Source organism: Elephantulus edwardii, unplaced genomic scaffold (assembly GCF_000299155.1).
Source record: "Elephantulus edwardii isolate Elephantulus edwardi_28Jun2011 unplaced genomic scaffold, EleEdw1.0 scaffold00220, whole genome shotgun sequence".
NCBI classification, from domain to species: Eukaryota; Metazoa; Chordata; class Mammalia; order Macroscelidea; family Macroscelididae; genus Elephantulus; species Elephantulus edwardii.
The window spans coordinates 2,663,730-2,687,246 of NW_006399970.1; the positions used below are offsets into that span (position 1 = coordinate 2,663,730).

Below are 23,517 nucleotides of genomic sequence, written 5' to 3' on the forward strand. Positions count from 1 at the left end.
CTTGATCAAATGTAAATTGGTTTTGACTGTACAGCAATGAGTTTTTCAGAGATGACACAAACCCAATGGTCTTCTGGCACAAAGGGATTGGTTCAAAATCTTTGGCAGGTTCTCCCTGAATAAGCTGCAATTTCATGAAACAGCTAAACTAATGTTGTTATGTGCTGTCGAGTCGCTTGTGACTCATAGCGACCCTATGTACAACAGCCCTGAAACCTGCTCTATCCTGTGCCAACTTTACTGTCTCTGACACACTAACCTACTTCCTTTTCAAAAATTTTGGCTTTGGAGAGGAAGAGGAAAACCAACTTTATTTATGTCCATGGAAATGTATGTCTACACAAATTGTATTTATTTTTGTCATAAAACATTTTTAAATCTTAAAAAAAATGTAAAATTTACATGTGATAATAATGAAGAAAACCAGAATTGATTAACAAAACTATGTGGGCTTCAAAAGGGGGGATGAAAAGAAAATTCAATAAGAAATTTTAGCCCCTGGAAAGAGAAACTAGGTGTAGTATCCTTGGTATATAAACCTTGGTGTGTATCATCCTTATTCTTAAGGCCTGCCCCTAACCTCAGTCCTCATTCCTCAAAGCAGCCATGTCTGCAGCTAGAACTCCCACCTTTTTTATGTCATACTGTAAATTCAGTATAAAAGCTATGTTTACCCACCATATTACACCCAGATCTTTGGAACAAGAGTTCCTCAGGGTCGCCAGCAAATAAATGTTTCCTCTTTAAAATAAATACATAAAATTTAAAAATTAGCTTGTAAACCATAACAACAACAACAAAAGACCATGGGCAGGTTTTGGCCCTTAGGCTACATGGTTTACCAAGTCTAGCTCTAAGATCTTTGGCCCCTAGATGAGGTTGAAAAACAAAACTCCTTGAAGAAAGCCTTCCCCACAGAGAATCATTGGTCAGCTCACACTAGCATCTTACTGTGCCAAGGGAGGGGGGCCTACACATGTACCATAATACCACATTTCACCGTGCACGTTGACAAGGGCACAGTCTTCTGATAAAATGGGGTTTTTTTCCTTACTCTGTAAAAAATAATTTGTTCATTTTGCCATACAGTTATTATTCTGAAGTGGAAGAGTAGAAAAAGAATTTATAGATCTAATTTTAAGCATCTTTAAATTATTCTCTTCCTCCAGTTACAAGTGATCCTGCAAACATCTGTAATGAAAGAGAGCTAATGTGGTGTGGGAAAGACGCCTAATTTGATGTAAGGGCATTCCCAGAATATAGTTCACAGTGAGTTGCATTGCTAAGCCAAAGGCTTTGCCTCTCTGGCAACTGAAATCCACCAGTGGCTTTGTGGAAGAAAGATGGGCAACTTCCTCCGGCATAACATAACGGCCTTGAAACCTAATGGGGTTCTGCTACGAGTGGGTTCCAACTTGAAGCTAAGGGAGAGACAAAGAGAATTTGATGTAGGAGTCCCTGGCTGCAACACAGAGTTCTGACACAGAGCCGCTACCTGGAAGGCTGGTGGGCCTGTTACACACAACGGAACCATAAGGTGTCCTGGTGGTACAGTGGTTAAACATTTGGCTGCTAACCTCAAGAGATTTAAACACACCAGCCAGACATTTCATGGGATAAAAATGAGGCAGTCTGCTTCTGTAGAAATCGACAGACTTGGAAATTCTATATAGCGGACAGTGCCATTCTGTCAAATGGTAACTCTGAATTGGAATCACCTTGATTATGGAAAATCTATTTGTTGTATGAGGTGGAAGAAAGCATTGGCAATCCACTCTCAAAAAATTAGCCACTGTGAACCAAGATCCCCGCTGTTCTCTAACACATACAAGGTTCCTGTGACTCAAAAACCAACCCAACAGCAATGGGTTACTGGTGATTTGTTGTGAAATAGCCACGGCACAACTGTGAAAGAAATTTCCATCGAGAAGTTCTACAAATCTAAAAGACCATTTCTGGAAATGTATATCAATAGTTCAAGGTCAATTCTAGCACGTGTTTTATTTGGGTCCATATTTTACCCTCCCTCTCTGGCTTTTCCCCTATAAAAATGAAATTATGCCAGACACCAGACACAAACAGGGGCAACAATGTTCTTTAATACTTAATGTTCAAGACTCCACTTTTAAACAGATGCCCCAGATTACTGACAGGCTTCACTTGAACATTTTTTTTTAGAAAGGAAGGGAACATATAAAATAATGTTCCACTTGAGGTGGGGAAATGGAACTCTTAAAGAGAGTCATCTCTCTTAAAATTTTTCCAGAGTAAAAGAAAAGCAAACCTTTTGTTACAACGAAATTGCCACACTTTCTTTTCCAATTAAAAAATCTAGAACAATCCTGATACACACAAGAGACCCTCTATAAAAAGAAGAAAGAGATATTAAAGTGGCATATCAAAAACAACACTCATAACTCTCAAGCAATTTGAGAATGAAAACTCATTTCAAGTTCAGGAAGAGAAAATAAAAACAGAATTGAGACATTGTTAGGTATCGCAGAAGAACACTGCCCCAAACCTAACCCAACCCATTCCTGCCTAGTTGATCCTACCTGTCATCGCTATTAAACAGAGTGTAGCTGCCCCATTAAGGTTTCGGAGGCTCTAAGTCTTTATGGAAGCAGGCTGTCACATTTTTAGCCCTTGGAGAAGCTGGTAGTAGGCCTGAAATTCCAATTTTTTGGGGAGCTCTCGTGGCCCAGTGGATGGAGTTGCACTGCCAACCCAAAACTGGTGGCGGTGGTTGTTATGTGCCACTGAGTCACCTATGACTTATAGCAACCCTATGTACAATAGCTCTGAAGCCTGCCCTGTTGTGAGCCAGTCTCACTGACTCCAACACACCTATCCCCATGGCCCAAGTTACTGCATCAGTCCTCATCTGGGATCTTCCTCTCCTGTGCTGTCTCCACCCTTCGAGCATGATGTCCTTCTCCATGGATCGGTCCCTCCTGGCCACATGCCCAAAATATGTGAGACAGAGCTTCAAAATTCTATCCTCCAAGGAGAAACTTGGTTTCAACCTCTCTAATAGAGACCTATTTGTTTTCTTGGCAGTCGTGGTATGTTCAAGACTTCTCCAGCACCACAACTCAAAGGTATCAATTCTTCTCCTATCATCCTTAGTCAACCATTTGGTTGTCAGTTCAAAACCACCCAGTAGTACTTCCAAAGTAAGTCCTGGTAATCTGCTTCCAAAAGATCTGCATCCCTGAAAACAATCTGAAGCTTTAGACTCTGCACAGAGGGGGATGCCATGAGTTGGAATGGATTTCAAGGCATCAACAAGAGATAAGAAATGTCCACACAAGCCAGCCATGTTCTGGTTATTGTGAGAGCAAATTCTCAAAAGCAAGGGCATCAATGAGAAAGGTGTCTTGCTCGGTACACGGGTGGCCTAGAAGAAGCTGCACTGCAATTGCAAAGGCATGCAGTTCTAGGCCGCCTGCTGCTCCACAGGAGAAAAATAGGCAATTTCCTCCTGTGTGATTAACTGCCTCCAAAACACACCAGAGGGTCAGCTATGGGTCAGTTCCAACTCTATGGTACACAACAACAGTACTAGGTTTATTTATGCTTACAAATTCTAGTAATTTAATGTAAGAGTAGGTCTAACAAGATCTACCTAATATGAAGAGTGAAAAACAGAAAGACCAAATCTGAAGCTATAAGCCTCTCAAGCAAAAGTCAATAAAGTGTGTTCACAGAATGTTCAGGTTGCTTCTTGGAGGCAAGGATTTTGAAACTCCATCACATATACTTTGGGCATGTTAGGAGAGGCCAGTCCTTGGAGAAGGACATCATGCTTGAACAGGAGAAGGTCAGAGCAGGAAAGGAATATCCTAGATAAGATGGACTGACATAGTGACTGTGGCAATGGGGTCAGATGTGTCAGAGCTGGTGAGATTGGCTCAGGATGGGGCAAGGTTCAGAGTTGCTGTGAGTTATAGTTGACTCAGAAGCACATAATAGCAACATAAAGATAGTTTGAACACTCAAATGTTTCATTGAAGCCTGATGCCTTTGAGCTGTGGTTGGTGAAGAGTACTCTATATGCCATGGCCTGCTAGAAGAACAAATACATCTATTCTGGAAGAAGTGCAACCAATGTGTTTTCTGCCTGTCAAGGAAGGTGAAATATTATATTTTGGGGTCCTGGTGTCAGGAGAGACTAGTCCATGGAACTAGACGTCATGCAAGGATCATCAAAAGAGAAGAAGACCCTTCACAAGATGGGATGGGTTGGCTTGGTGATTTTAACAATGGGCTTGAACACGGCAGAGATTATAAGGACAGCACAGGAGAGGGCAAGATTTTATCATTCATAGGGTCACTATGAGTTGGATAGCATTAAACAATGAGAATGAAAACAACACTCTGGATTGCACTGAACAATGACAATTAAAACAACACACTGGATTGCACTGAACAACTACAATTAAAAATGGTAATAGAAGGTTAATGGCCCAAGAAGTAGGACAATACTTCCACTTTGCAAAAAGGCAAAGCTTTAGTACCTTTGCTTTCTAGTTTCCTGAAGACCTTGAGGACACACAAGTCCAAAGGCCCACGTCTGAGCAGTCTCAGAGGGCAAGCCCACAAGAGTAGGGTGAGCTAACAGTCTCCAAGGTTACCAGTTTCATGGGCTGCGCAACCCAGATAGCTGAAAGGTAGTCTGAAGTCACCTTGACAGGTCTACCTTCACCTCTAGCCAATGCTGAGCCATCTCTGGCAGTTTGCTGTAAAAGCCTGTACTTATAATATCTTCTCCCTCAAGCTGTTTCTCCACCACCCAAATCTGAAATGAACTAAAACCAAAAATACATAAAAGGTAGCCCAGACTATAAATGTGGTCAAAGGGAAATTTTCTCATCAAGAAGCGACTTTCAGGGTGATGTATTAATTTTTCAGTATACTATATATTCTGTAAATAATCACTTACATCAGGCAGGATGTTAATTTTCTGATGCAGTGATTTAGAAATAATACATTATTTACCATTTCCTTAAATTATTTCTCAAGCCCTTTTTAACACCTTGCCATAAACAAGTAAAACTTGTGACTTTGAGAGTTAATTTGGTATACTTTATTAACAGTCATTTCACTATCCAATCTAACTGGATATTAAATGCCTTCTAAGTGAGCCCAAGACATCCTAGTATAAACAGAGAAGCACTCAGCTGTCAGTTGAAAGACTGGTGGCCAGGGGATCTAGTTCCAGGAACCAGCTACTGAAAACCTACCCAGCCTAGCTCTGCTCCGATACACATAGTGTTTCCATGAATGAATGGACTTGACAAACAGCTAGGCTGTCAACCAGTGATGAAAGTAGAGCAAATGCCTTGTTCATTCTGTCTTCCTTATTCCCACTGTCTGAGTACTACACAGTACTCTCAAAAAGCTATCACTGGCTAGATCTATCATTAAAAGATGGTCATTTTGATTGTTGTTGTTGTTTATCACCCAGTTGGAATTGACCCTTAGCTTCTCCTCCAGTGTGGGTTTTCAGAGGCAGTTAAATGCATGGGAGGAAACTGCTCATCTTCTTCCCACGAAGCAGCTGGTGGATTCAAACTGTGTGCCTTAGGGATTTGTAGCTCAGCTTCTTCCCACTAGGCCACTACAGCTCCCTTTTTGATTGTAAGGCGATCTGTTTTGGCTATGGACGTACAGCTGTACAATGTACACCTAATATTCACCTAAAATAATAACAGATAATGTTTGGAAGTACAGTGAGAAACAATTTGATTTACAGCAATTATCATTTCTTTCCTCAACTATGCAACTTATTTCAACATTCATCATCAGAGACACTTGAAGGTAAAAACCAAACACAAACTTGGAAAATATTTACTGATTTAAGTCTACTAAAAATTTTATACATTTACTCAACAGAGATTGGATGGAGAAAACAAAAAAAAAAAGTAGTTGATAAACTGGTGTTAAAATGTGCCTTGTCCTTTTAGTCTCTCCTCCCCTGATCTGGCTGAAATCTGGTATTTTAACCTTTATGGTAATCAGGAACCATATAAATCATGTAGACTGTGTTATACCTATGGACTCTTGCTGATGTCACTTTCCTTAACATCTTTAGGAGTTTTGGAACGAAAAATACTAAGAAAGCACTTCTGAGTTGAGTCACACACTTTCAGGAAATCTCTTATCCTCCCAATTTTGACATGCAATTGAGCAAGTGATTATTTTCACCAAACAGTATCAAGCTTTTTGGACATAAAAATCTGATTTCTATAGGATTTCTTATATAGAAAACTTCAAGAGTAATAATTGTAATACAAACTGAAAGCAGAAAATCACTAGTTTCATTTTTAGTAAAAACTCCCATCAGTTTTCATTAGAACTTTGTTCAAAGATAGCAAACAACTTATGAGCCTCGGCCATGATAAAGTCCTCAAATGTCACTGAGTTAATACACATTCATATATATCATGGCTTGGTCCAACAATTGAACAAAAACATTGTCCATCAAGTTGATTCCAACTAATATCAATATTACAGTGCAGATAAATCTTTATGGAGGCAATGTCACATTATTCTCCCTTGGAAAGGCTAGTGGATTGAACTGACAACTTCTTGGTTTTCAGACAAATGCTTAAACATGGTGCTGCCAGACTTCCTATGGCTTGGTGGTGGTTATTGGTGTTGTTATGGGCTGTCAAGTTGCTTGCGACTCATAGAGACCCTATGTACAACAGCCCTAAACCTTACTTTATCCTGTGCCAATCTCATTGTCTCTGACACGCCTATCCCCATTACCCCAGTCACTGAATCAATCCACCTCATAGAGGGCCTTCCGCTCATGCACTGTCCCTCCACCCTCCCAAACATGATGTCCATCTCCAAGCATGCCTAAAGTACGTCAGACAAAGCTTCAGAATCCTTGCCTCCAAGGAGTAGCCTGCTCTCACCCTCTCTAGGATGAACCTCTTTGTTCTCCTAGCAGTCCATGGTATATTCAGTACCCATTTCCAGTACCACAGCTCAAAGGCATCAATTCTCTTTCTGTCATCCCTAGTCACTGTCCAGCTTTCCGACACACAGCAAGCAATTGAAGACAATGGCCTGAATCAGGTGTGAGAAGTTAAAATCCTTTTCATGCCTAATATAATACATACTTAATTGTCACAAATTGTCAGATCATTTTTTTAAAGGTCTCTCACATAAGTGGTTAAAGCACTCACAGAGAAATATTCATTCACATATATACACACACACAACAAAAAACCATACTGTACTCAATACATCTACATATGGTATATACAAAGCCAAGGACTTTTCAGCCACCAACAATGCAACACCCTAAGATGAGGCTCTCCACTCAAGTTTCGCCATAGTTGACTCTACTAAACACTAAGGTAAAATGTCATAGAGTAAAAAAATTCTGTGAGTTTCTCAATAATGCTGTGTACACCGATTATTCTAAATTTTGTCCATTCTAATTCCTGCAAATCAGTTTCTTTTTATCCTTCAGGCTAAGCTTAGTTACTGAATGAATAAACCACAAAAATCGGCATATGTTTTTGGCTTGGATACTAAGGAGGGCCTGAGGCATTTGCTATAGAAGGTCAAGGACTGTAGCCTTAAATAGGGATTAAAGCTCAATATCAAGAAAACAAAGATTCTCACCACTGGGCTGATTGGCAGCATCATGACAGAGAATGAAGAGATTGAGACTGTTAACAGCTTTAGTTTGCTTGGCTCTATAATAAACACTCCTGGAACCAACAGCCAGGAAATCAAAAGACAAATCATACTGGGAAAGTGTGCTGTCAGGGACCTCTCCATAGTACTGAAGAGCAAAAATGTCAGTCTGGAGACTAGGTGTGCCTGATCCAGGCCATGGTCTTCACAATTCCTTTGCATCAGAAAGCTGGACAGTGATAGAAGGAGAATTGATGCCTTTGGGCTATGGTGCTGGAAAAGAGTACTGAATATACTATGGCTGCTAAGAGAACCAACAGGTTCTTCCTGGAGAGGGTGAAACCAGGCTACTCGTTGGAGGCAAGGATTCTGAAGCTCCATCTGACCAATTATGGGCAAGTCGGAAGGAGGGACTAGTCTTTGCAGAGGGACATCATACTTGGGAGGGTAGAGGGATGGCGCAAGAGAGAAAGATCCTGGATGAGATGAATTGACTCAATAACTGGGGCAAAGGGGCTAGGTGTGCTAGAGACAGTAAGTTTGGCTAAGGATAGAGCAGAGTTCAGAGGTATTCTATACAGGGTTGCTATGAGTTGCAAGTAACTTGACGGCACATAACAAGAAGATTTTGTACAAAAATGGATACAATCACCCTAAGATTTCACTTTAAAAGCACTTTTGGCTTCTGATACTAAATTTTCATACAGAGAAAGTTGTAAACTTTTTCAAATTAAAAAAAGCCCAACAAAGCAGTAATAAGCTGACTTTGCATAGAGAGTATTCACAGACATGCTTCACAAAAGGCCAAAGTTCACATTTTTAATTAACAAGGTTTTTCTGTCATTTGGTGATCAAGAATTCAAAGTGTTACAAAAATGGGAAGAACTGCCTCCAGTCAGTAAGTTTGCAATAAACCTGCTCTTCCTGAAGAGTTCAGCATAACAAGGCAATAGGCCAGCTTCCATAGTTGTTGTTTGTTGGGGTAGATCAGAAGCAACTCCTAGCTGACCCTCCAGCAGGTTTTCAGTAGCTGCAACCACATGGGAAGAGAGTGACCATCTTTATCCCTCTGAACTGGTGGTGGATTAGAACCACTCACCCTTGAGTTAGTGGCACAACTCCTTCCCACTAGGCCACCAGAGCTTCCTCATTTCCACGGAGTTGTTGAAGAAGATCTGTGCTCCACAGAGTTTTCAATGCCTGAGTTTTCTAAAGGAGGCTGAGGCCTCTCTGTGGACTTGAACCATCACCATTCCCACTCAAGTGAAGCATTTGTAGGACCCAGGCACTCCCTAAGAAGTGAGGAACTGGATTTTCTTTCTCAGTGTCCCAATGTGATGAAAGAAGTACTCTAAAAGTATTGCATCTGACCCTGCCCAATGTCCAATAAATCAGGCTGGCAAGCCAAGTGTCAGCAATTATGCCACCCAGTGAAAAGTCGGGCTATTTTTGAGACCTGTGGTTGATGACTCACGACCAACTGGTAGACCACACACTGGCAAATGGAAGCATGAAATGTGGGCTGGAGAAAGACCAGTAGCAGCACATGGAGTGGGGCCACCCAGTGCAGTACCCTTCATGGTGTCACCACTACCCCCTCCCTCATACGCATCTCCTTTCTCCTATACCAGACAATATAGAATCCTTACTCTTCTTTAACTATATTGGTGTTGAGTACCATTGAGTCAGAATTGACTCCCCTTCAGCAGGTTTTCAGAAACAGTTACTCACACAGGAGGAGACGGTACATCTTTTTCCAGTTGAATAGCTGGTTTATTCGAACCGTGAGCCCTCAGAATTGCAGTGCACCTTCTTACCCCTAGGCCACCAGAGCTCCTCTAATCTTTAATTATAGATCAGTATATGTTGTTGTTGATTGCCGTCAAGTCAAGCACGTCTCATAGTAACATTGTGAACAAAAAAGGCCTGAAGCCTTTCTATAACTATTGTCATTTACCAAAGTTCATAGAGTTTCCAGAGGCATGTTGTTTAAGAAGTGGATGCCATGCCTCCATTATACAGTTGTAAACAAATGAAACATTTCTTAGATTACAGTCAGCAGTCCACATCTGTGAGTTTGGTATCTGTAGATTCAACCAGCCTTGGATAGAAATTATTTTTGAAAAATATTCTTTCCACAAAGTTCAAAAAGTAAAACTTCTATTCGTTGTATGTCAAGGACTACCTAGGACTGTGCTACCAGCCTGCAGTGGAATGAAGTGCTGTATGGGTACACTTTGCGGTATATACCTGCTGTATATACACTACTGAAATGCCTGTCGCAATTCACAGATCCTCAGTTCCCCAGCACTAGCCTGGCATAGTACAAATGCCCTTACACTTCATTCTCAATAATTCACTACTTGTGCTGTGTGGCAAAAATGACTCCTGAGAAGCAATCTGCTGGTCAAAGCTTTCCCTCAAAGCCTAAAAGGGAGCTTAAGGTGTTCCTAGCATATGCACTGCATCTAATATGATAAGTAATCTAGAGTTTATGTAAAATTGCATAGGTTATATGCAAATACTACACCAATCTATATAATAGGCATAAGAAGTATTCTTGTATTTGGTATCTTTAGGTGTTCTAGGAACAATTTCCCTTGGCTATAAAGGGCCAATTGAATTGTCATCGTAGTTGTTCTTGTTAGGTACTGTCAAATCAAGTACAACTTATAGTGATACTATGAACAAAAGATCAGAACCCTGTTCTATCCTGCACCATCCTCACACTTCCTGACACACAAGAGCCCATTGCAGCAGGCACCGGGTTAATCCCCCTAGTTGAGGGTCTTTGTAAAATCTTCCTATTCGGAATTACATAGCTCTAGTGGCAGAGAGGTAAGAAGCTATGCTGCAAGACCAAACCAAAAGCGGTCTGAATCCACGAGCTGCTCTGTGGCAGAAAAATGAGCCACTCTCATGCAGTTTACTGCCTCTGAAAACCTGCTGGAGAGCTAGCTACTGGTCGGTTCTGACTCAACAGCACACAACAACAATACTCTTTAAAGTGCTAATATTAAAAAGTATCCATTCAAGAAGACCAAGAGATGTCTGATGCAGGCTGTGGTATTTTCAATTGCATCGTATGCATCTGAAAGTTGGACAATGAATAAGACAGACCAAAAAAAGAATTGATGTTTTTGCATTGTGGTGTTGCCAAAGAGTATTGAATATACAATGGATTGCCAAAAGAACAAACAAATCTGTCTTAGAGGAAGTACAACCAGATTGCTCCTTCGAGGCAAGGACGGGCAAACTTCATCTCACATACTTTGGGCATGTTGTCAGGAGAGGCAGTCCTCGGAAAAAGACAACATGTTGGGAAAGATCGAGGGCAGTGAAAGAGAGGAAGACCCTCAACAAGAGGGACTGACGGAGTGACTTCAACAAAGGCTTTGAGCACGCTGGAAATTGTGGTGATGGCAGAGGACAGGGCAAAATCACTATGAATCAAAATCAACTGCACCTAATTAACAACAGCAAGGTATGTGGTTCAAATCCACCAGCAGCTCCACGAGAGAAAGATGGGCAAATTTCCTCTCATGTGATTTATTGCCTTTGAAAACCTAACGGGAGCGTCAGCTAGTAATCAGTTTTTACTTGAAATGCAACAATACAATGACAAGTGGCAACGTTTCCCTCCTCCTTTCTATTTAATTACTACTTTGTTCTCGAAGATACATAGATTCACAAATACTAATAAATATAATATTGTAGCTAAAACAAAAGAAATATTTGACAAAATCCTACATTATAAACACAGATAAAACCATGTGATTTGAAGTGTGGTAAATGGGTCACAATGCAACCAAAAGAACATTAAAAGGTCCCAAAATTAAATTAAAATAGAGTTGGCATATTGTTGATCTATTAGTACATGGTAGAACTGTGTTGCAATCTCAAAGGTATACGGTTCAAATCCATTAGCTTCTCTGTGGGAAGAGGATGGACAATCTCCTCCTGTGTAATTTACTATCTCTGAAAACCCGCTGGAAGGTCAGCTAGGGTTGGTTTCTACCTAATAGTACACAACAACACAATGAAGCTGGACTTACGAAAAATATTTTTGTTATTATAACAAATAAAACAATTCCACTGCTGCTCAGTCAATTCTTACTCCTAACAACCTTCCATTAGGTTTCTGAGCTATAAAATGTACAGGCAAAGGCTTCTCATCTTTCTCCTTGGAACCACTAATGAATTTGAAGCACTGACCTTTCTGTTTGCAGGCTGACACAATATATACAAGACCAGGCTACCTGAAACTAATAGGGTCATTTCTTATTAAAAAATAGAAAGTCTTGTTGAAACACTACACTAAAATTTTTACAGTCACTTTGATGTTAAGTTTCTGATAACGTCACCTGATGTGGTTTGTGTGCTCATGCGCAAATACCACACTATTCTATATAAGAGACATAAGCACTCCCCTACACACACACACACACACACACACACACACACACGACTCTTAAAGGGATAGATCCCCATGGTCTTAAAGCCAGGAGATGAGCGTCAAAACCCTCCTAACATAGTTTGTTTACCATGTGGGCTCCAGCTCATGGCTACCTCTTGCCTATCAGAGTTGAACTGAGCTCCACAGTGTTTTCAATGGCTGGATTTTCAGAAGGTTGCCATGCCTTTCTTATGCACTGTCTCCAAACTGACTGAAATTTGAACCTTGTAGCTAGCAGACACGTGTGTTAACTGAACAATAAGGCCCCTGAGCTTCTTCAGAAAACACAGTCTGTGAAGTCAGCTATGTTCGTGAATTACTGTGACAGATCTACAGGAGATGGGTAAAGAAATCAAGAGTAAACACTTAGAAACTGGGAACAAATCTGTCAGTATGATTTGATGTCGGTCGAAAATAATAATAATAATAATAATAATAACTATTATTATTATTATTTAAAAAACAGAAAAAGACAAGAAGAAAAAAAACCCCACAAACCATTACTGTAGAATAGTATAAGGATCCAAGGGGAGAGGGGATGGAAGCAGAGGGATGAGGACGTTCAAGGGGATGGGGGGATTAATCATGGAGGTTGTACAATTTGATGGGTGGAGGTGAGGGAAATTGAAATAATTTGTTCTTGAAAACAATGCATTCAAATTTTGTAAATAAACTAGTAGAAAATAAAAAGAAACACTCAATAAAAAATGTATGAAGACTTTAACAAAACAAAACATACAAACCCAGGCTAATATTTTGCATATCTCTGTCCTTTTTCATAAAAGTGACACAGTCACCAGGTATATTTCTTTATTACAGACCTTCTCAGAATCTTTAACTTGCTAATGTGTACTATACCTCCCCAGCAGAGCCCCAGGGATAAGTGTATGTCCTGTACTTGTTTGACCATGCAAGTCTCTTTTGCTGGCAAACTGTTTTACTGTGTCTTATAAGAAAGCATTATTCCTGGATGATGCAGTTAATCACTTAACTACCAGTTGAACGCTTGCCAATGCAAACCCACAGAGAGAGGCCTTGGAAGACAAGTCTAGGGATCCACTTCTGAAATGTCACAGCCTTGAAAACCCTGAGGAGCAGTTCCACTCAGGTGGCTGCCAGAGTCAGAACTGCCCACAACGCACACCTCTGGTGGCTTAGTGGCAAGGAGCTGTCCTGCCAATCCCAAGGCAAGTGGTTCAGATCAACCAACTGCTGTGTGGGAGGAAGACGGGGAATGAACAACAACAACAACAACAACTGATCCACCGAGACTCGCAAATTAAACACATAAAAAACCTGGTCCTTGGAACGTTGATCTATAGAGAGTTGTGCTACTATCGCAAAGGTGGTGTCTTCCTGGAGGTTCGAATCCACCAGCAGCTCTGGAGGGAGAAAAATGGAAAATTTCCTCCTGTGCAATTTACAGCCTTGCTGGAGTGTCAGCTGTGAATCGGTTCCAAATCAATGGCAAACTGCATGGTGAGTGAGTGTGTGACCCCACAGGCAGTTTGAGAATCATTACACAAGAAGCTCATTCCAAAAGTTGGGTATGAACTGGATCCTTTTTATGCTTGCAAGAATACAATTTTCAGACAATTTTCTTACGCTACTTAAATATCAAGATTTCTTAAAAGAAGTAATTTTAAAGTATGCCTAATACGTTGAGTTGCTGAATACCACGGAGTCAGAGCCAACACATAGCTGACCCTCCAAGTGTGTTTTCAGAGGCAGTTAATTGCATGGGAGGAGACTGTCCATATATTAATTTTATTAATGATTATGATGACCCTGATTCAGGCCATAGTTTTTTTCAATCACTTGCTATGCTACTGGGAGCTGGATAATAAATAAAGATCACAGAAGAATGCCTTCGAGTTGTGGTGTTGAAGAAGAGCACTAAATATTCCATGGACTGCCAAAAAAAAAAAAAAGCCCACACAAGTATATACATCTTGAAAAAGGTACAGCCAGAACTTTCCTTATAAGCAAAGATGATAAAACTTCATCTCTTATTTTTTGGGTATGTTGTTAGGTGAGATTATCCCTTGGAAAGGGACATCACGCTCAAAAGGTGAAAGGTCAGTGAAACAGAAGAAGACCCTCAGCCAGATGGACTGACATAGTGACTGCAGCAATGGGTTCAAGAGTTGTGAGCATGGTATAAGATAGGACAGGGTTGTTATTAGCATATGAAAAATATCCTTGGGATTAGATCTACTGTTGTGCATAGGGAAATTATGAGTTGTACTTGACGTGATGGCACCTAACAACAGTATATTAAACTCCTCCAATTAAAAGTTTAATTGATCTACATATAGTTAAATTGAGGGTAAATAAGATAAAATACAATCAAGTCAGAGACACTATGTTCTCTGAACAAAAAGATTCTTAGGGTCAAGCAAGTTGAGATCTATTCTCCATCAATAGGGTACCCTGTTGTTGTTGTTGTTGTTGTTGTTGTTGTTGCTATGTGCCATCAAGTTGCCTGTGACTCATAACGACCCTAGGTACAACAGCCCTAAACCCTGCTCTGACCTATGCCAATCGCACTGTCTGAATCAGGGTCATCACCCAGCCCCACTACTCCAGTCACTGAATCCATCCACCTTCAGTTTTCCTCTCCTGCATTGTCCCTCCACCCTCCCAAGCATCACGTCCCTCTCCTCTCCAAGGACTGGTCCCTCCTTACAACATGTCCAAAGTATGCCTCCAATGAGCAGCCCGGCTTAACCCTCTGGCATTTGAGATGCCAGAGATTTTAGTATTTGAGTCAGCAACACAACTCACTGCAGACTGCCACCAGACGACTCTTGCCACGCCTCCGGCGAGTGCAGTGTGTCAGGCACCTGCTTGCCCCTCCCTTGGAAATGCATGCAAGCAGGATCCCAAGAAGCACAGCCGGCAGCCCTACATTTGGCTAAAGTCCCAGCTGGAGAGTTGGCTCCAGTGGCATCCACTCCCTAAACAACATGCCTCTGGAAACTCTATGAACTTTAAGAAACAACGATAGTTAGAGAAAGGCTTCTGATCTTTTGTTCATAGGGTTGCTATGATTCATGCTTGACTCGACGGCAATCAACAATAACTGGGACGAGGTCTTCCTCAAGGACACTGTGGCAAAGGGCAGTGGGGCTACAGCAGAGCAGGACCATGGCGATTCAGGGTCCGATCCCTGGAGCTATCCTTCCCCCTCCAAACCTCCTGCCATCATGGTACTGACGTGGTACACTGCCATGCTCTCTTGAGCTGGATCAATACTGTATTAGTCCTCATGGAAGGACAACTAAACACAAATAGTATCACAACCTCAAAAGAAAAAGCAATGTAACAAAGAAACCATGTCAAGCTTTGTTTGCTGGCAGTTCTTTCTCACCTCACACCATTATCTAACTCAAATTCAATCTCTCCTTCCTCATCCCAGCAATCAATAATAATACATTTTCCCTCCAACAACTGTTATTTGGAACTGGGATGTTATTGTGAGTTCTGCTTACTTCAAAGGCAGCGTTCAGAATCTGAGCGACTCTTACAAGGTCATATGGTCAGCGAGATGTAGGACACGGGACTGGTTTTCTTACAAGCTCATCTAACCACCAAACCACGAGGTCTTTGTTAAGGTCAAAATTATCATGAAACGTTATTTACATAGTACACAACGCCTCTCCTTTCTGCAGCTGTTGCAAACACACGCCACAATCAAAATAATAAAAGAAACAAAGATAAGGAGCAATTCATTTTACTTACTGGTCACATAAACACTGAATGTTACGGAAGAGTTGGCATCAGAGTTGGACACTGAAAATGTGTAAGTGCCTCCTTCGGACCCTTTTAACCTGGTTAGATGAAGTTCACTTACATATCTACAAAGAAAGAACAATAAGTCAATCATTCATTGGATTGTCTCCGAGTTCGTGTCTTTTCACAGCTCTGTGTGGAAATACAAAGATATTATATCTATCTGGAGACAGGGAGAGTGCAACGCTGACTCACATACACTGAGTATGCTGCTAGGAGTGGCGGGTCCTTGGAGAAGGATATCATGCCTGGAAAGTCAGTGTAAGAAAGGAAGATCCACACCAAGATAGACTGACACAATAGCTGTAAAAATGGGTTCAGGTATGTCACAGATGAGAGGAGGGCACAGAATGGGCACAGTTCAGATCTGCTGTTCATAAGGTGGCTGAATTCCAGGCAACTTGAAGGACCAGAGCAAAAATAATTTATAAATATATGCCTGTTTTGAAGTGGGGGGGGGTGTGAGGAACTGGGTCATTTAATTAAAATCCACATTAAGCCCATTAAAGCACACCCATTCATTACCTGACTCTCCGAGACCCTATGAGACACAGCTGAACTGCTCCACAGTGCTTCCAAGCTGTCATCTTTACAAAGCAGCTCTGATGATGCTTAAGGCATTTGACTGCTTACCAAAAGGTTGGCAGTTTGAGCACACCAGCCACTCTGAGGAAGGCAGATGGGGCAGTTTTTCTCTATGAAGATGTACATCCTTGGGAACGAAAACCCTGTGAGGCGGTTCTACTCTGTTCTTTAGAGTTGCTATGAGTCAGAATCAACTTGACCATAATGATTTGGTTTGGTTAATCTTTATAGAGTCTTATTGCCACATCTTTTTTCCTCAGCAGCTGAGGAGAAAATTATCATTGCTTCTACGCCACGAAGGCTTCTCAAAATCCATATTAGCAAAAACCTATTACACGTATAAACACATCGGTCTTTATACTTATGTATGCAAAGAGATAGATGATAGATGATAGATAGATAGATAGATAGATAGATAGATAGATAGACAGATGATAGATGTTGTTTTGTTGTTGTTGAGTGCCATCAAGTCAAACACAACTCACAGCAACCCTATGAACAAAAGACCTGAAGACTTTCTATAACTATAGTCATTTTTCAAAGTTCATAGTTTACAGAGGCATGTGGTTTAGGAAGTGGATGCCACTGCTGCTTCCAAAGATAGACAGATAGACAGACATAGGCATAGGCATAGGCAGACACAAACATAGACATACACAGAGAGCTCTGGTGGTCTAGTGGTAAGAAATTGTACTGCCAAACCTAAGGCAGGTTGTTTGAATCCATAAACAACTCCTTGGGAGAATGATGGGTTGGCACTCTCCTCCTGCACAATCTACACCCTCTGCAAATTCACTGGAGGCTCAGCTATGAGTTAGTTCCAACTCAAAGACAATGAGAGATACAACCATATCTATTTTCTCTGAAGTCTGTGTCAGAGAGCAGGAAGGCGCCCTCATAAAGGTGCACTCCCTCCACTCTTACCTATCCTCCTGGCCACTTCCTTCTCGTCCCCAGTCTTCAGTGAACTTCGTTCCCACCAGTGTTCTTAATGCCCCCATCCTACTGTGCTCAGCAGTACAAGTCAGGTAAACCCAGGCGAAAAGGTATCTGCATGCCACCTGTCCCCAAGCAGACCCTCTTCAGAGCTCTCTCAAGGTCAGCATGCGTGCTCTCACCTTCCTTCTTGCCTTACTTTCGTGTTTGGTTTCCATGAAACCGCAACCTCCTGCCACCCTGTCCACTTCTTCTCCGCCCCTTCATGGTATCTGTTAGCTGAATGTCCATTTATCCTCCAGGGCTGAAAGGACGAAGCACTGCACAGCTCTCAGGAGAGTTACAAAGGGGCTCTGATGTAGACAAAGTCCCCCGAAATTGAGTGGTGCCTGATCTAATACGATCTACACAAGCTACATGACTCCCACTCAGCCACTCTCACTGCTCTGTGACAATCCTCTCTCTCAATGAACTACCTGCTGCCGGCTCATGGCTTTCAAATCTTTACCACGCACCTAGAACTAGAACTAAAGAGCAAGGATATCTAATCAGCTTAACCACTAAGGTGCTCCTGATCTAAACTATGGTATTTTCAATTGCTTCACCTGCATCTGAAAACTGGACAGTGAATAAGGAAGACCAAAAAAGAATAGATGGTTTGAATTGATGTGTTGGTGAAGAGTACTGAGTACAGGGAGAACAAACAAATCTGTCTTCAAGGAAATAGAACCAAGGTGCTCCTTACAGGCCAGGATGGTAAAACTCCACCTCACATATGTTGGGCTTAGAGTCGGGAGGGGGTGATCCTTGGGAAAAGGCATCACCCTGGGAAAGGTAGAAGGTCAGCAAGAGAGGAAGATCCTTAATAAGGTGGGTTGATACAATGACTATAAAATGGGCTTGAGCGTGGCAGAGATGCTAAGGACAATGCAAGATAGGGCAAGGTTCAGATCGTAGTCAACTCAACAGCACATAACAAACAGTCTAGAATCTAGAACTGAGTCCCAAGTTTCCACTATAGAAACCATTTTGCTTCTACACTCACATAGTCTGAATGCAACTGCAAACAGCTCACATGGTTAGGGACTGCCCTTAAACAACTGAAGGCTCTGGAAGTTTCCTGTCCAGTCATGTTCACTGTCAGGCAATAACTGATAATAAAGTTCTATAAGTTTAGCTCTGGAGCACCCGCAGGATCAGAGAGTGGAAGGCTCCATCAGCTCCCTCCATTCCCTCGCTTCCTTATCCTGCTTCCATCCCCGACAGGTTTCTGAGACAACCTTAACAAATCACTCCCATACGAACCCGGTCTTAAGCTCAGCTTTGGAACACATCTTACCTGAACATCTCCATCAGAGATCCTAGTCAATCTCAAATTCAGCAAACTCCAAACCAAATGCATTGCCTTTCCTCAGAAGGTGGTCGCGGTAGATTCTCCTTATGACCCTTCTTGTCCTCATCAGAGAATGGGGCCACTACTCACTATCCAGCCTGGCTGAGGAACACAGCTCCTCACCTCTTTCACACGTCCTCATCATCAAGTCTTGTTAAGGAAATAGCCCTGACACCTCCCAACTCCATTCTCTTCCTTCTATTCTTCATGCTTGCTCCTGACATGATTCTCTCTCACCTATATTCTACATCAGCCAACAAGCTCCTGACTGGGGAAAGGCACACAAACTACATATAGCCAAGCACCCCACACTTTATCAGTCATTTGAGCTTAGTCAAGTTATGTAACCCTCTGGGCCTCAACTTCTTCTGTGTAAAAATTTTAAAACTGGAGTGCTTGTGTGAGGACTAAAATTAACAAGTTAACCAAAAATAATGAGTAAAGGTTTTACTGTATTATGATAGCAGAAGCACACACAACACATATGTAAGATGGTTGTTGTTTTATGATAAATATTTTTAAATAAAATGAAATATCATGGTTCAAAGCTACATAATGATTCTTATTTTTATTGTTGTTAGGTGCTGTTCAATTGAGTATGACTCACAGAGACCCTATGAGCAAGAGAGCTGAACTCTGTCGTAATTTGTGCCATCCTCAACATCTCTGACATACCTGGGAACACAGCTGCAGTCACTGAGTCAAGCTGTCTCGTTAAGGGTTTTCCTCTGCTTTGATGACCCTCCAACTTTCCAAGTTTTAGTACAGTTTAAATAAACTAACTCTCCTCTTTCTCTGAGGAGGATCACTCATTGTATTTCTAGTATTGTCAGTAACTACCTGGAAACTATCCTTAAGAATCATGGGGAAAAAAACAACTCTGAGACATCATCTTACCCCAGTAAGAATAGCAAAATTCAAAACAGCAGCAAACAGAAAATGCTGGCAAGGTTGTGGAGAAACTGGAACCCTTATTCACTGTTGGTGGGAGTGTAAAATGGTACAACCACTATGGAAGGCAGTATGACACTTCTTTAAAAAGTTGGAAAGAGAAATACCATTTGACCCAGCAATTCCACTATTGGGAATATACCCTAAAGAAATCATAACTGCTACCCAAGCAGATATATGCACACCCATGTTTATCGTGGCTTTGTTCACAATAGCAAAGAGCTGGAAACAACACCCAAGTGCCCATCAACAAATGAATGGATAGAGAAGCTGTGGTATATTCACACAATGGAATACTATGCTGCATTGAAAAACAAGGAACTCATGCAATATTATTCAAAGTGGGTGACCCTGGAGGACATTATGCTGAGTGAAATATCTCAGTCACAAAAAGACAAATACTGCATAGTGCCAACTGTTGTAAAACAGGACTGACATCGGGGTTGGGAGGAACTTCAGAAAGAAGGGGATAAATAATGTATACCGCGCATTGAAACAGATGAAGGAGAGACTGTTAAAAAGGGATATAGGATTAGGTATTATTTTCATGACAAGATTACAGAAAAAGAAATGCATAATAAAGTGGACTGTGGACTTGGGAGGGGACTATAGAACAATGAAAGAATTTTTTTTTCTGTCCAAAGAGAAAAACGAACTGGGGGTAGGGGGCAGGGAGGGAAATGAATGAATAGGGGAAAAATTAAATGGAAAGAATACGCTGTAAAAAATACATGTTGCATTAAAAAATCACTAAAAAATAAAAAAAGAATCATGGGAAAGGGGTTGTAGTTAAATTTACAACAAAATACATTTGAGGGGGCTTAGGACATATAGAGAATGAGAGAATTGAGATGGGAAGTGAGAGGAGATTTCCTCCTGTACAAAGCAGTTTCTCATAAATTAACGGACCACAGAAAAAAGGCCTGTTAAGCCATATTGACAAAAAGGGGACGGGCCTTTTTCTTACCTGATGTTACTTTCGTTCTCAGACTTGGGATAATTCTCCCACTTATCAGGGGAAGTTCTGTTCATATAAATCCACTGCTGGTGTTCAGGTTTAGGGTACGCCTCATATTCCACAATTAAGACTAGATTTTCTCCATCATTTACAAACAATGTAGTGTTCACCATGGGAGAGATCTTAATGAATCCTTTATCTGAGGACAACAGAACAGGACAGAAACCATTAGAGCAATAACCACACAACACAGAACACAACTTTACAACTTCAGGTCCTCAACTTACACCCAAACCACAATTGAAACATACACAAAACAAACAAAAAGATTTGTGTCTGTAGCCTGTGATTTTTAAAAACCTTGAATTTATTGTGAAAGCAAATAATTAAAACTTCTGGAATTTGCTGCTATTTCCTTATTATTATGTATGCCTTAGAAATTCTGAATTCTGACATTGCTCTTTGTCATATCTCTTAGCTCTCCCTTTTATATAAGGTACTTCTCTGAGATATTTTTTCCTAAGAAAAGGAAATCATGTGTAAATATTGTAATATAGGAAACCGCTGATGGAAAATGTAAGGTCCAAAATAAAAGACTCAGAATATATCTTTATCATGTCAATAATTAAGCATCTTTTTTCCCCTCTGAAAACTAATTTTTAAACTGCTCCCTCCCTCCCTCTCGTTGCCATTGAATCATGATCAACTCATAGCTTACAGGTTTTCAGGACGCTGTAAATTGCACTGACGGAAATTGCCCATCTTTTCCCCTTGGAACTGCTGCTGGATTTGAACCACTGAAGAGGTTCTGCCTTTGGGCAAGCAGCACAATTCCCTCCAAACTATGCTGCCAGAGCTGCTGTAAATTGATTTAGTAAGAGTCTAATGGCTTACAACAGGTCTTGGTACAGTTTTTTTCTGTATGAGAGTAATCTGCAATGTTGTTCCCGGCTCATATAATTTGTATTTACAACATAAATAAGCTTAGAATAGCTGTAAAGATTGAGGCACTGACACAGCTATACTTTGGCAAAAATCATTTGTATCTTCTAAAACCTAAATAGTATCTCTGAGGAGATTATGCTCATATTATTGTTTGTTGTTGCTGTGAACCATAGGATTGGAACCAACAAATGGCTGACCCTCTAGTGAGTTTTCAGAAGCAGTTAATCGCATGGGAGGAGACTGTTGATCCTCTCCCACAGAGCAGCTGGGGGCCTTGAACCACTTGCCTTTGGGATTGCAGTGCAGCTTCTTGCCACTAGGCCACCAGAGCTCCCCTCAGTAGAGTTCATATTAGTATTTCTGAATTCACTCACTCATTCCTTGCTGTCAGGCCAGAACTGAATCATCCCTGACCTTCTAGAGAGTTTATGAGGCTGTTCATTCAGAGACTGCCCATCTTTCTCCAGAGCAGCTGCCAGGAGTAAATGCAAGTGGATTTGATCCACCAAGAGGTGTAGCATTTGGGTTAGCAGTGGTTCTCCCTACAGACTATGACACCAGAGCTCTCTTTTCTAAATTAGTATTTCCAAATGTATGAACTTGTTTTATAACCTTTAATTTAGAGATGAAAAAGATCAAGTACTAGAAAATCCTCAAAGTGCCCTCAAATGTCAACGACAGACATACACAGTACCATCCTTTTAGTGTTAAAGAAGATATGATGTAATGAATATGAAAACTCAATAGAAAATCATGGTGGAAGGAATCTATTTCTGTCCTAAAATATGGGGTTCCTGTACCTTAAATTTGTTTTTAATGATCTGAACCATTTGAAAAAGGACATAACCTCATCTTTGAATTACAAAATTGATTAATTTCTAGCATTAACTGACAATAACAAAATAATTTTAACAGATTATTTTTTTATTCTCCTTTGCTCGTATAAAAACACTGTGTGTCATGAGGTTACAAAAACAAGACCAAAAAAACCACACCAGACATTTGGAATATACAGCCTCCCATCATGGTTTCCTAAGCAACTATCTTAAAAGATGCATGGCCTTCTTAAAATTCTTTCATTCTTGACATTTATTAGTTTAAAAAGTATTTGGATTGAATAGTTCATATTTTTAAAGTCAATGTATTAAAATAACAGGAAATAGGAAATGAAAATAAAAATGGAAAGATGTTCAGCTAAACCAGTAATTAAATTAAAATGAGTAATCATTTTCTTATTAAAAACAGCAACCAAAAAGGTGGGGGGGTGGTACAAAAAACACTATTATAAAATTAGCTCAACGGTTTGGTACGTGTGGTAGCAATAGCACAATAGATTTCTGGTGGTGCAGTCTGTGGGAGGCTGTGCTGCTGATCCACAGGGTGAGCCCTGTCAAGGTCAAGTCCACCAGCTTCTCCTCGCGTGCAACTGACCATCCCCGAAAACCCCCTGAAAAGTGAACCACAAGGCAATTTAGACTAGACAGAATGACTTCAACTTAAAATTGGCCCAACTCTTAGAATTACAGACTTTTTTGTTTTTAAAATACGTATTCTTCACTTTAATCTTGCAATTTCCATTTGAGAACTCATCTTAATAAGCGGGCAAGTTACAAGTACAAAGAAGTGCTATTTACACCGGCAGTAGCAATTTTAAAATGAGAAAATAGAAAACAGGTTAAGTGAATAATAGTAAGATACCACACAGCCTTAAGAAATAGTAATGATAAATTTCTTGAATAAAGGAGTAGTAAAATAATTATCAGTATTATTTATAGCCATCATTTATAGAATGTTTGTGTACCAAACTGCCCTACCACCTTATTTATTTTATTAAAA

At 40.7% G+C, this 23,517-nt stretch overlaps 1 protein-coding gene across 1 annotated transcript in view; it reads right to left on the reverse strand.

The window, feature by feature from the left end:
• Positions 1-23,517, reverse strand: part of LOC102856808 (mast/stem cell growth factor receptor Kit-like) — a 128,203-nt gene that overhangs the window by 32,369 nt on the left and 72,317 nt on the right. Inside the window, exons 6-7 of the mRNA XM_006898087.1 lie at positions 20,746-20,935; positions 15,863-15,978 (exon numbers count right to left, since the gene is read on the reverse strand). Of these exons, the coding sequence (XP_006898149.1) occupies positions 15,863-15,978; positions 20,746-20,935 (306 nt within the window). The remainder of the gene's footprint in view (positions 1-15,862; positions 15,979-20,745; positions 20,936-23,517) is intronic.